We start from the raw sequence: 12,671 nt of genomic DNA, 5'->3' as shown, positions 1-12,671 counted from the left end.
ACACTGTAGTGCATACATCAGAACCAAGGAGAACAGAAATGGTTATCCATTTGTTTAAGAGTTTATTTTGCTGTTTGTGATGAAAATAACTTCAATCATTTAATCGTCTCCCCCTGACAAATATATTTTCATTTTAGATGAAACGTGAACGAGAAGAAGAGTACAAGCCAAAGATCCTAATCAATGTGAATCTCGAGAATAGTAAACAGAGAGAACGTGAAAGAGAGAAAGAGAGAGACCATGAGAAAGAGAGAGAAAGGGAACGGGAAAGGGAACGAGAACGTGAAAGTCAGAGAGAAGTTGAAACTGAGGAAGAAGAAAGGCATATCACCAATGAAGCAAGTATAGAGTCAGCACCTCCAGAACCATCACCACCTCCACCAGAACCAGAAGTAAGGTCTGTAGAAGAAAGTGACGATGCAGGAGATCGTGACCGTGATTATGAAGAGAGGGTCACAAACTATGCAAGTCCTGAACCACCTGAACCACCCGCACCTGTGGAAGAAGAAAGCCAAATGTCTGTAATATCTAGTGGAGCAGAGGATAAAGCTGGTAAGTTGTACTGAACTTGAGTAAGTTGTGCTGAACTTGATGTTGTATTTCAACTTTAGCACTTTCTGTAATTTGTGTCCTTAGATGTGTAGTTAGGAGAATATTAACATGCTTTTAGGCTTGTTCATTGCAAGGTCAATGGTCACTACTTCTGTCAGATGTATTCAGCATTTCTTAACCCTTTGCTATCATACTTTAACATATTTGTGTATGATGGTTGTGCTGAAATTTTTTTGACACAAGTTGATGGATGCTAAAGATGAACTCCTGATAAATTTCCAAAGTCTACTTTGCTTTTAATTATACTAACATAAAATGGCATTTTAGTCTCTAAACCCATTGTTTCGATTGAACTTTAATATAATGTATTTTTACTGGTTTCAGCTTCTTTGAAAGTGTGGCACTCCCCACAACAGCAGACAGCAGCACCTCCAAACAAGAAGAAAAAACTTGACGTGAAGGAAGTATTCAATACTGATGATGACGATGATAGTAATTTGGGATCTGGAAAGAAGAGAAAGTTGGTGCCATTGGGTTAGTTGCTTTTATCCGGTTTAGAAAGATAAAGAAGTGACTACCTCATAAATGTTATAACCCTAATTTTTTGTTTGCAAATCAAACTTAAATTTCAAGAAAAACACAATTTTCAGCCAATTTTTCAGAACAAATATATAGGTTGCTATAAATGGTTAATTTGCTGTCAGACTTAAATGATTTCCTAAGTATTATGTGTACAAAAATGGTTGATGCATAAATAGAACTCTAAGATTACCAACTTTTCATTGCACCCAACAGTTGGCATGATGAGTGCAGTACTGTGACAAAATGATGACAGAGTTATAAAAGAGGTTTAACCCTTTCCACTCCAATGTCGAGTGCCACTCGACATGGCGAAATTTGTTTTCCGCTCCGATGTCGAGCCTCATTCGACACGACTTTTCAAAGCTCTCAGACGTATTTTGAGTCTACTAGGCATTATTGCTGCAGTGTGCTGCCGTCTAGGAGAACTCGGTGTCGAACAGTAGCAGCTGTGTTAGTCAAAGTTTGTAATTATTACGTTCAAGTCCACGCGCTCGAAATGGCTAGTTCTTCACGTACAGTCCTTTCTGAGGAAGAGACTTTAGATCTTTTAGAGCAATCTCTAAGTGAAAACGAGAGTGAAAATGATTTTGATTATGATAGTGATTCATTTCAAAACAATTCGAGTGACAATGACGAAGAAAACAGTGGCAATTTGCATGTTTCTAGTGATTCAGCAGAGGATTCGTGGCGAATGTGGAGCGACACTGACACTGACTTCACAGATTTTCCTTTTGACGAATCAAAGTGTGGTTTTATAACAGAAAGTAGTTCTGTTCCATCATCGCCCGTCGGATTCTTTCAATTAATTTTTACAGATAACCTATTTCAACAAATAGCTGATAAAACGAATAGGTATGCTACATCAAAAATACGTAAAGTGACACCACTTCCACAACATTCTGCATGGTTTGACTGGAGAAATGTTACCATGGAAGAAATGAAATGCTTCCATGGTGTGCTACTGAATATGGCATTACAAAAGTGTAAGAACTTGCAGGACTTTTTTTTTTTTTTTTTTTTTTTTTTTTTTTTTTTTTTTTTTTTTCCCCCAAGGGAATGGTTACAAACATCCAACTTCTTTCCAGACTGTTTTAGTCGCCAACAATTTATGCAAATTTTCTGGGCACTTCATGTTTCTAATCCGACGAGTGCTACAGATGTCAACAGTCAGGTTCAGTCATGTCTGAGTAAAGTGACAAATGTACTGAATTGCTTGTCTGGCACGTTTCTCGAAATTTATCGACCATATCAGTATTTAGCTGCTGATGAATCTACAGTATCGTTCAAGGGTATGTATTATTCAAAATGTACAATCCTCAAAAACCAACAAAATGGGGACTCAGACTTTATGTAATTTCGAATTCATCAAATCCTTATATCTGCAGTTTGATACCCTATTTTGGCGCTGTAACAACTGAGTCATTGATTTGTCCACACTTGAATTTTTCTGAGAGAATAGTTCTTCAGCTACTAGCTAATATCAGAAATGCTACAGGGCAATCAGGGTATCATTTGCACACTGACCATTTTTATACAAGTGTTGCATTAGCTGATGATCTGTTGAAAGAGAACATGCATCTCACAGGAACGATTCAGGCCAATCGCAAAAACCTTCCAGCTGCAATCAAGAAAGGAGCTCTGTGTCTAAGGAAGCACAAAATAAAATGCCTCCGCAACAGCAAAATGAGGGTTCTGGCATGGAAAGATAAACGAACAGTTCTCGTGCTTTCTACAAAAGCCAATAACTCAGTGTCACTTGCAGAAAGAAGAAACAGAAAGGAAAGGGAAAAAATAAAGAAACCAAATGTGATTATTGATTTTACTTCAAAGATGGGTGGAGTTGATCTATCTGATCATTTTATTTCCAGTTACGGTTTTCTAATGACAAGTCTCAACTGGTGGCGAAAACTATACTTCTGGCTGTTGGAGGTAGGACTTGTAAACGGCTATTTACTATACACGAACCACTGTGAGAAAAACAACTTGACAAAACCGTCTCGCAAAGCATTCCGTAAAAGTGTTATAAGAGGATTAGTCGCCGAAGAAAGAACTCAAGGACAGAAATGAGGACGTCGTTCAACTTCTGATGATGAGGAACGCTTGAATGGAAAGTTGCACATTATCAACAAGCTTCCTGGGAACAAGCATAAGGATTGTGCAGTGCGCTCAGACAGAAAAAAGAAAGGTAGCAGGCGTGAAACTGTGTATTACTACGAAACATGCTCACAAAACCCAGCTCTCCACCCTGAAGTGTGTTTCAAAAAATACCACACAATGGAAAGTTTTGTACTGTAAAAGCTTACGTAAATATATGAATGAAAGCACATATTTTGTTTTATTGTATACCCCAATTTTTGGCCAGCGGCCACATTGTTTCCACAGAGAGATCCGCGCAAATCTCTGCAGTGCACTGCCACCCAGGCGGCGGCGATTTAAATAAGAGCGCATGGAGCCGCCCTGTGTCTGCCTTACGGAGTGCAAAGGGTTAATGTATTGAAATATGTGAGATGTTTATCTGTTACGACAGTGCAGTGAATGGTCCAAGGACAAGAAGTGCAATATCGAGCAGATGTAAACACGAAGGACATTGTGGTTAAGTGGTCACAGTGTAGGACTGCCAAGAGGGCATGTCATGTTCAAACCTCCATAGTGCCAATATATATATATATATTTTTTTTACCCCGCTGTTTGCTGTATTCAAATTTGTCCCTGTGTCATGGTGTACTGTCCGTTTGCAATAGCGAGGTTGAAAGAAGGGACCTATAATGATAGCTGATTCTGCATAACTAGTCTATTAGCAGTTGAAAGGAAGTGACTTTAGAATGGGAAGCACAAACTTTTGATGACAAGGCGACAAGTCAACTGAATCCTTCACTGGAAACATGTGTTGTGTCATACTCAGCATTAGTGACAGTATGTGTGTCATATGACAGGAATCTTTTGTCAGTGCATCTAATTCGTACACCTATAATTAATGAGAAATTTGTCCTTGCCCGCTTTAGGTGTTAGTATGAATGTGAATGTGCTCACTTCCAAGGAAATGATGAAAACATAATAGTTTGTCACATAAGCTGAAACAAATGAACGCAACAGTTTTACAACCACACAGTTTCTCTGTGGTCTGTAAGAACATATGTTTTTAACATATTTGAAGTTTTGACTCTGGAATTCCTTTGTTGTAACATAGTTCACATTCATTTATTTGTTATTTTCATTTCTGTAAGATGTCTATGTGGTATCTCACCTGCTCTCACTATTAGCCATGTTTATTTGAAACAGAAACGTATGACTCATAACCAGTGTATATTATGACAACTGCCATGACTACAGAAAGAGAACAGACATTTCAGTGAGTGGACGGACATCTCACAGTATCGTGAAAAAAATAAAATTAAAAAGAACATGTCCGCTTCGTAGTCCAACACTGTGACCACTTAACCATGACACCGCAGCTGTTCATTTACATTCAGTATTGCACCTGTTAATCTTGGACTGTTCACTGTTTCTATTTTGCTCTTTTTTCACAGTTCAGTACACCTTCTTCCTATTTTTGTGCCTGATCTGTGTTCAGGTTTTGACGGGTTATCCACTGGGCTGTCTTACCACTAAATCTGGCTGGGATGCGATGGGGAGTTTCCCTTGCCAGAGCTATTGGCAACATCTCAAGGAATCCTGATACACCCTTAGTAGAAAGTTGTCTGGGTCAGTTTGAAATACAAAGTACAATTGTTTGTTTTTACAGGAAAAGGTAAAAGGCTATTTAGCTCACCAGTGCATTGGAATGATTCAAAGTATAATTTTGTGACTGGACTCTCATTCAAACTGTAGCTGATATTTGAAGATTACGACAAGGCTGTCCTTCAGCAACTGTAACCAGAGGCTGATTGCCCATTGCCCACATAATGTCAAGACAAGTGACAGAACACAATGAGCCTAGTAAACAAATGGCTAGCAGTGAGCTTAACATACATGTCTAACAATAATAAGATGCATAATATTGACCTACAGTTGTTTTCCAGATGATTATATCTTTGTATTTACACCCATGGTTTATGTCGTGTTAGAAAGAAACTATTTTACTTGTACATTGTACATCAGTACCTAGGTAACATCTAACATATTTCACATCTTGAGAGAATGTAGAACACAAAATAATCCCTAAAGTTGTGTAGAAAGGTCCTAGTATCATGTTGGTCGGCTGGGCTAATAGTGTGGGCAGAAATTAGCATTGCCAACCACAGGGATATCCGTATCTGCTTGGAGTTGAGTGGGTGGAATAAGTGCTCCAAGGGAGAATCAGTTGTGTGCCATGGCCATTGCACTCCATCGACTTGAATTCTATTGAATGTGTCTGGAATTTGCTTTAGAGACTCATTGCAGCTAAACTAGTACCATTAAAACTACTATAGAGCTAGAGATTGCTGTTCTTGAAGAGAGAAAATAAGTTGTTAGGGCACCAGTTGATAATCGTATTGAACCTGTACTGTTCAGGTGCAAAGTAATGTTGGCCATTAGCAGTGCCCAGTCCTTGTGACCGAAGGCAATAATAATGATTGTCATGATTGTTTCTGAGCAATTCCACAGGTGCAGATTCCTTTTCATTGTTTGTGTGGGCAATAGCACATATTTTGGTGCATTATGCTGTATCTGAAATTATATAATCCTCTCTTCATCTGAGAGAATGAAAGTCTCTCTGTTTTCTTTGATAACTGTGTGTAAGTTCCTTATAAACATGGTATTTAATATTGTGTTTGGTTAATTCATGATAATGAAAAAAGCAGTATAAATGTCAGGTCCACTAAAAGAAAGCAGGAATGCTTAAAAATGATCAGATCCAGTTGTTACATGGTTCATTGATGTGGGACTATGTATGAATGTAAAGTAAAGTTTGAGTTTAGTGACAATGCTAGAAATATGTTAATTCTGTCAACGTGTTTTGCTTTTTGAGAGATATTGTCTACCTCTGATGTAGTTGCAACGTTTTTGGAACAATGTTGTCTCTTGAGAGTTCATATTGTTCCCATGTTTAATATGTTTTTTTAATCCTTGATATTAAATTGTATGTGATAGTGATTAAATAATTATGATGCAGAAATAGGACATTAAGGAACTGCAAACTACATGTAGTATGTTCTGATTACAGATTATGGAGAAGAGAAGAAGAAGAAAGAGGAGAAAAAAGAAGATATTACAAAATCTCAAGAAGAGAAACGGAAGCACATAAAGACAATAATTGACCAAATCCCCACTGAGAAGACAGCACTGTTTGCTTTTCAGCTAGACTGGTCGGCAGTAGACAATGTGAGTTAAACAATTCATTCATTATTGTTTTGGGAACAGTATTAAATATAGATCTTCAGTATACTATTGTGAGAATTCTAAAAGTAGGGAATGGGATATCAGTTGAGAACATAAGTTACAGTGTCTATATAGTGACCAGTTTCTTTGAGTGCCTGTATAAAAAATTAATTTTACTGTACAAAAAGTCACATCTTTATTGAATTTAGCAATGACGGCCAGAGGTCTGTAAAATTCAGGCTTTGTGTTTTCTGAAGTAAGTCACAATTGGACAAAAGCTGGTACATAATTATTTCCATAAGAAGTGGCGCTGTTGTAAAGAAACTAACTGTCAGAAGTTTTCCATGGCATTAGCAGTACAATTATGTAACAGTTGATTCAAAAATGCAAAGAGGAATTTTGTTGTCTCTGGGGCACCAGCAGAATTTGAAAGTAGTATATTTACGGCCACACTTAACCAACTTTTGTGCCCATATTTTGTTAATTGAAGTGAACTTCTCGTATTTGTTGCTCTGTGGTTCCAGTTAGACACTGAACTAGCTAATTGATATTTAGGGTGCTATATGACTTGGCTGGCCAGATTTCAAAGAGGAAAACCCAGGACACTTGTGTGTATACTGGACTTGCGACGAATATTCAGGTATTATTCATTATTCGGCCAATTTGACTACTTTTATCATATTTGGTCGAATACCATAGGTACTGTGCGACCGAATACCAAATTTTTAAGTAAGATGTTTTGCTGTGAACAGATAATTGGTAAAATGAAAATATTGATTTATTTAATAATAATAATAATAATAATAATAATAATAATGTATTTTTCTTACAATCATTAAAATAGTCATAGGTACATAATCAACTTTCATATTATAAAAGTTAACGAAAAACTAGGTATAAAAAAATTATGTATTATGTGGGCTCATTTTTAAAAATAATTAATGTTTATGTATCTGAATTCTCTTGATTGAAATTTAGAAGTGGAAGATTATGGTGCAGAGAGATTGATTTATTTGCATTTTCAAGCAGTAGAGTACTCCTTTTCTTCTCATCGACATTCCCAGCTTCAGAGAAAAGATGCTCTGAATAAACACTGCTTTCTGGTGCTGACAGGTCTTTTGCTGCAAGATTTACCAAACGGAAATTTATCTTCCTCACTTGCCCCCATATGTATGGATTGCCATGACATGATAGGTTCTTAATACATAAATACAGGACTATTTTAGTTGCAACTGCATTATTTTCTTTTGAAGTCCCGGTATGAGCAGTGTGTTTTTCTGTAACCACTTCTTCGAAGCAGTCCATAAGTTGAGTTAGTAGTTTGGCTTAGACTTCAGTTCTCGTCCTCTTGGCCCGAATAGGTGACGATTTGTGCTATGGTCGTTGCTTGTTTCACAGTTCGTCTTTAGCCTATCAATTAAAGCATACTGGCTTACTTTTCTCTTTGCATTGTCAGGTGAAACATTCATTTTAAAGCATGGATCTAAAGTGTACCCACCAAATAGTTTTTACCTGTTGTGGTATCTTCAAATCGTTCTTGCCACTCATGTTATATGACAAACTCACCTGGCTTCATTTGAGTGTTAAACCTGTTGTGCTCATTTTATCGAAATATCGCATGAATGTAATAACATATGAAATAATTTCAGAAATGCAATCATATCTGGAGCTAGTAATTTGTGATATTTCTTCAAGTGGTTGTAATAGTTTCAGAAGTTGCTCTAAAAGCTCCCACTGTGCAGCAGTCAGATTGACAGTGTCAGAGTCCATGATATAGAGTGAAATGGCCTGTTTTTGTTCTGTTAGCCTTGCAAGCATATAATAGGTGGAATTCCACCTCATACTGACATCTTATACCGATTCATGCTGAGAGAGATCCAAACACTTTTGGATACAATGCAGTTTTTCTTGTGCAGTGCAAGAACAATTAAATTAAGTCATGATCCTTATATGTGTTGCTATCATATGAGTCACATTTGACTGAACCTTCAGACAATTGTTAACAGTTAAATAAAGAGTATGAATGAAACAATGCACTAAGGCCAACTTTGCATTTCTGACAGCTTATACTACGTTTTGTCCATCATCATGAATAACAACATGAATTTTTGCCAGCTGGATGTCCCATTAACTTGGACTTTACTGTAAAGCTATCACTATGTTTTCTGCTGTGTTTTGTCCCTCAAAATGCTTGATGATCAATACTACATGTTTGACATTAAATTCAGGATCGAAATGCGCAATAAAACTTTAAAAACAGTTTTGATTATGTAAGCACATCTACAAGTTCGCGTGTCATGGAAATAGAATCAGTCTCTGAAAAAGTAATCTTTTAATTTCTCAAACACCTTATGATATATTTCTGGAACTATTTTGTCTGAAAAGTTGAGGTGGCTTCGTATTTTATACCACGGCCAAGTGCTAGGGGTCAGTCTTCTAAAACCAGCCCTTTCTACTACATTTAGTGCCTCATTGTCAAATGTTATAATTAAGAGATGGTATATTTTGCTTTGAGATAATTAATGTTCCGTGGTTTATGTCTGACGGTTGACTGAAAAGTAATGCCTCCACCTTCGTAACTCTTCAACAGTTGGCAGCATTGGTATACGGCAGGTACTGGCTTTTTCCGTAGCCTCTTGTCTACGGCTCCAATTGGTGGGAAGCCTTAGCATTGAACAGTTGTGCTGTTAGTGTGTAACGTTTGGAACCCTGTGCAGATGGTCGGTCAATGCGATTTAAGCAATGTGCAGTCATTGAATTCTTGACAGCAGAAGGTGTCACTCCAAAGAAGATTCATCAGAGAATGAAAGCAGTTTATGGTGATTGTGTTGATGTGAGTATTGTGTGTCGTTGGGTGAGCAAGTTTAAACTTGTTTAGGTGGGACCATCTGACCTGCATGACAAGCAAAGAGTTGGACATCCAGTGACAGCAACCACAGAGTTTCAGAAGCAAAATGTTTGACACATTCATTCAGGGCGATCGTCGTATCACTCAGAGAGAAACTGCAAACACAATCGGCACTTCACAAGAAAGTGTAGGTCACATTTTTGCTTTGCTTGTATATCAGAAGATCTGTGCATGATGGGTACACATTATTGCTTTGCTTGGATATCAGAAGATCTGTGCACGATGGGTACCCTGGATGCTGACTCCTGAAATGAAAGCGCACAGACTTGAAATTTGCCAGGAACTCCTCCCATGTTACAAGAATGGAGGTGACGCCTTTCTCCAGTCAATTGTGACAGGAGACGAAACGTGGGTACACCATTACGACCCGGAGACAAAACGTCAGTCTATGGGATATCGACACAGACTTGCCCCAGAAAAAGAAAACAATGTCGACTTCCTCCACATGCCTTCAGAAAAGTTGCTCATCATTGGCAGAAATGTATCCAATTGGCTGGTGATTATGTGGAAAAGTGAATATTGGTAATTAAAGATCACATTCTAAGGATTGTTTCTGCGTTTTATTTATTAAAATATTCCCATCCAAACCCAATTAACAAAGGTGGAGGCATTACTTTTCATTCAACCCTTGTATTTCAGCTCAGTCTTACACACGGTTGCTTTTACAGTATCGAAGATTTACTTACATCTGTATCTTGATCTGTAATTTCCTCTTTACGGATTATTTCCATTGTCTGTGAAGTATGTCCATATAGGTTTTTTTGAGCCACAATCAATGTCTGTTAGTTCGCTCTTACACAGTTTTACTTTTAAACAAATCGAAAAGTATTGTTGTGGTCTTCAGTCCTGAGACTGGTTTGATGCAGCTCTCCATGCTACTCTATCCTGTGCAAGCTTCTTCATCTCCCAGTACTTACTGCAACCTACATCCTTCTGAATCTGCTTAGTGTATTGATCTCTTGGTCTCCCTCTATGATTTTTACCCTCCACGCTGCCCTCCAATGCTAAATTTGTGATCCCTTGATGCCTCAAAACATGTCCTACCAACCGATCCCTTCTTCTAGTCAAGTTGTGCCACAAACTTCTCTTCTCCCCAATCCTATTCAATACCTCCTCATTAGTTACGTGATCTACCCACCTTATCTTCAGCATTCTTCTGTAGCACCACATTTCGAAAACTTCTATTCTCTTCTTGTCCAAACTGGTTATCGTCCATGTTTCACTTCCATACATGGCTACACTCCATACAAATACTTTCAGAAACTACTTCCTGACACTTAAATCTATACTCGATGTTAACAAATTTCTCTTCTTCAGAAACGATTTCCTTGCCATTGCCAGTCTACATTTTATATCCTCTCTACTTCGACCATCATCAGTTATTTTACTCCCTAAATAGCAAAACTCCTTTACTTCTTTAAGTGTCTCATTTCCTAATCTAATCCCCTCAGCATCACCCGATTTAATTTGACTACATTCCATTATCCTCGTTTTGCTTTTGTTGATGTTCATCTTATATCCTCCTTTCAAGACACTGTCCATTCCGTTCAACTGCTCTTCCAAGTCCTTTGATGTCTCTGACAGAATTACAATGTCATCGGCAAACCTCAAAGTTTTTACTTCTTCTCCATGAATTTTAATACCTACTCCGAATTTTTCTTTTGTTTCCTTTACTGCTTGCTCAATATACAGATCGAATAACATCGGGGAGAGGCTACAACCCTGTCTCACTCCTTTCCCAACCACTGCTTCCCTTTCATGCCGCTCGACTCTTGTAACTGCCATCTGCTTTCTGTACAAATTGTAAATAGCCTTTCGCTCCCTGTATTTTACCCCTGCCACCTTCAGAATTTGAAAGAGAGTATTCCAGTTAACGTTGTCAAAAGCTTTCTCTAAGTCTACAAATGCTAGAAATGTAGGTTTGCCTTTTCTTAATCTTTCTTCTAAGATAAGTCGTAAGGTTAGTATTGCCTCACGTGTTCCAACATTTCTACGGAATCCAAACTGATCCTCCCCGAGGTCCGCTTCTACCCGTTTTTCCATTCGTCTGTAAAGAATTCGCGTTACTGTTTTGCAGCTGTGACTTATTAAACTGATTGTTCTGCAATTTTCACATCTGTCAACACCTGCTTTCTTTGGGATTGGAATTATTATATTCTTCTTGAAGTCTGTGGGTATTTCGCCTGTCTCATACATCTTGCTCACCAGATGGTAGAGTTTTGTCATGACTGGCTCTCCCAAGGCCATCAGTAGTTCTAATGGAATGTTGTCTACTCCCGGGGCCTTGTTTCGACTCAGGTCTTTCAGTGCTCTGTCAAATTCTTCACGCAGTATCTTATCTCCCATTTCATCTTCATCTACATCCTCTTCCATTTCTATAATATTGTCCTCAAGTACATCGCTCTTGTATAAACCCTCTATATACTCCGTCCACCTTTCTGCCTTCCTTTCTTTGCTTAGAACTGGGTTGCCATCTGAGCTCTTGATATTCATACAAGTGGTTCTCTTCTCTCCAAAGGCCTCTTTAATTTTCCTGTAGGCAGTATCTATCTTACTCCTAGTGAGACAAGCCTCTACATCCTTACATTTGTACTCTAGCCATCCCGTCTTAGCCATTTTGCACTTCCTGTCAATCTCATTTTTGAGACGTTTGTATTCCTTTTTGCCTGCTTCATTTACTGCATTTTTATATTTTCTCCTTTCATCAATTAAATTCAATATTTCTTCTGTTACCCAAGGATTTCTATTAGCCCTCGTCTTTTTACCTACTTGATCCTCTGCTGCCTTCACTACTTCATCCCTCAGAGCTACCCATTCTTCTTCTACTGTATTTCTTTCCCCCATTCCTGTCAATTGTTCCCTTATGCTCTCCCTGAAACTCTCTACAACCTCTGGTTCTTTCAGTTTATCCAAGTCCCATCTCCTTAAATTCCCGCCTTTTTGCAGTTTCTTCAGTTTCAATCTGCAGTTCATAACCAATGGATTGTGGTCAGAATCCACACCTGCCCCTGTAAATGTCTTACAATTTAAAACCTGGTTCCTAAATCTCTGTCTTACCATTATGTAATCTATCTGATACCTTTTAGTATCTCCAGGATTCTTCCAGGTATACAACCTTCTTTCATGATTCTTGAACCAAGTGTTAGCTATGATTAAGTTATGCTCTGTGCAAAATTCTACAGGCGGCTTCCTCTTTCATTTCTTCCCCCCAATCCATATTCACCTACTATGTTTCCTTCTCTCCCTTTTCATACTGACGAATTCCAGTCACCCATGACTATTAAATTTTCGTCTCCCTTCACTACCTGAATAATTTCTTTTATCTCGTCAT

The 12,671-nt window shown here is 38.1% G+C and overlaps 1 protein-coding gene across 3 annotated transcripts in view; it reads left to right on the top strand.

Annotated features, from left to right (window-relative positions):
• The window catches only part of LOC124616732 (RNA-binding protein 25), a 188,277-nt gene that overhangs the window by 149,211 nt on the left and 26,395 nt on the right, over positions 1-12,671 (top strand). For all 3 annotated transcript variants that reach the window (XM_047145094.1, XM_047145097.1, XM_047145096.1), the window contains 3 exons: positions 138-552; positions 937-1,086; positions 6,278-6,435. In XM_047145094.1, coding sequence (XP_047001050.1) covers positions 138-552; positions 937-1,086; positions 6,278-6,435 — 723 coding nt within the window. The remainder of the gene's footprint in view (positions 1-137; positions 553-936; positions 1,087-6,277; positions 6,436-12,671) is intronic.

Source organism: Schistocerca americana, chromosome 5 (assembly GCF_021461395.2).
Source record: "Schistocerca americana isolate TAMUIC-IGC-003095 chromosome 5, iqSchAmer2.1, whole genome shotgun sequence".
NCBI classification, from domain to species: domain Eukaryota; kingdom Metazoa; phylum Arthropoda; class Insecta; order Orthoptera; family Acrididae; genus Schistocerca; species Schistocerca americana.
Note: the sequence above shows the minus strand (reverse complement) of the source record. Positions and strands in the feature narration are given on the sequence as shown.